The sequence below is a fragment of the Buceros rhinoceros genome, unplaced genomic scaffold (assembly GCF_000710305.1).
Source record: "Buceros rhinoceros silvestris isolate BGI_N320 unplaced genomic scaffold, ASM71030v1 scaffold35168, whole genome shotgun sequence".
Lineage (NCBI taxonomy): Eukaryota > Metazoa > Chordata > Aves > Bucerotiformes > Bucerotidae > Buceros > Buceros rhinoceros.
Window position 1 is genome coordinate 7,153 of NW_010429223.1, and position 1,724 is coordinate 8,876.

The following is a 1,724-nucleotide window of genomic DNA, read 5'->3' on the forward strand; positions in this document are numbered from 1 at the left end:
AGCAGGGCTCTCCAGACAAAGCCAATCTGGAGGCACCTACGCTGGGAGCTGGTCCTCGGCCCAGCCCCTGCCTGCCAGGTCGGAGGGAAAAATAAACCTGGGGCAGGCAGCACAGACAGTGTTTTTTCCATAACTATGAGGTTTTGGAATCACTTCAGGTAACTCCTCCAGCCTCCCCCTGCCAGTTAATGGCATTTGAGGGGGTTATTTGGCACGGGGAGGAGTTTCACTTCCAGGGGGAGCGGGGCTGTATCCTCAGCATTTTACCAACCGACACGTGTAACAGGAGAAACCTTTTCCCTGAGCGTGGTTCCGCTCTAATCGTTACCGTTGGCAGTAAAGGATCACCTAGAGATTTGTAGTGCTCTAAAACAGAGGCTCCTTCTCTCTCGCCAAGGTTGTGAAAGTCTTGCACTAAGAGCCTTCGGTTTCCTGACGGGGTTGAGATGTGATTAATAAGGCGGCTGCCGATGGTTTTCGACACCATGCTCAGCGTGCTGATATCCTTCACTGAAACAGCAAAACCCGGCGTAAATCTTTACTGCAAGACAAAGTCGATAACTTTATCTTACTTCAAAAACAGAAATAAGATTTATGAATAAACCACCGGTTAATTACTGTCTATCTCCCTTGCCATAATTAGAAACGGACAGATCTGAGAGCTAATTTCACACATAACAGGCAAAAGACACTTCAAACAGTTTGTACTTATCATTTAAATTTTGGTCATTTGGTTCTTCATACATAAAAGCTGAAAATTCAGAGAATAAATCACATAAAGTAACTTCAACCAGCTAAAAGCTAAAATATTTGAAATAATAATGGCTTTTCCTAAAGGGAAACTTTGTGGTACTTCTCAGATATCGGAAGCGACACCTTTTCTCTCAGCTCCTCACCTGAAAGATAATTCAGCACCATTTGAAAGATCTCTAACGGCAGCGTCTGGAAACAGCCGAGTGCTGATGGAGACAGGGGAGCAGTGTCCAGGCCGTGGCAGCGCAGTCCGGAGCGACGGGCGCTGCGCCAGTTCTTCTGCTTAGGAACGAGGGGGTAGCCGGAGCCCGCGGCGGATGCCCTCGCCCTGCCGGTCCCATAAATCTCACCTGCAGAGAAAATAGGGAAGGTCTGTTTTCCCGGGAGGAAAAGCCCTGAGGCTGGGCTGAGAGGAAATCCCCGGTCCCATAAATCTCACCTGCAGAGAAAATAGGGAAGGTCTGTTTTCCCGGGAGGAAAAGCCCTGAGGCTGGGCTGAGAGGAAATCCCTCCACTGCAGACGCGGCGCTGGAGCGTGGAAATCTTGTCAGAGGCGCAGGACAGATGTTTGTTTGAATTTAGTGCAATGACGCGCAATTTGCTGAATGATTTTCTAATTCCGTGTGGTAAAGAACGGAGCCTTCGGCTGATCTTAGAGGAGGAAAAGATAAAAGCGCTGGGGGACACCACAGGAGCGGGACAGCAGTGAGCAAGGAGGATAGTTCTAGAAGGAAATCTTGAGGGAGTCTGTGTGATGGCACGAGCTAGAGTGATTAACAACAGCCTTTTGCCTCATTATACTAATTATTCATCAGAATATGAGCGAGTTGCGGGGCTGTTACTGAGATGATGCCACATTACTCGGTTCCTTTAGAGCAATGACTACTCAGACCAGAAAAAGAAGGTTAAAAGGACACAGTGGTGTTTCACTCTGCTTGTCCTGCAGCCCTGGAGTTGCTACACGGCTTTGT

General features: G+C 48.4%; 1 protein-coding gene across 1 annotated transcript in view; it reads right to left on the reverse strand.

Annotated features, from left to right (window-relative positions):
* Positions 1-1,103, reverse strand: part of FBXO47 (F-box protein 47) — a gene marked incomplete at both ends in the record, with an annotated part of 8,096 nt that extends 6,993 nt beyond the window's left edge. The window contains 2 exons of the mRNA XM_010142572.1: positions 349-510; positions 897-1,103. Coding sequence (XP_010140874.1) covers positions 349-510; positions 897-1,103 — 369 coding nt within the window. The remainder of the gene's footprint in view (positions 1-348; positions 511-896) is intronic.
* Positions 1,104-1,724: the final 621 nt, after the last annotated feature.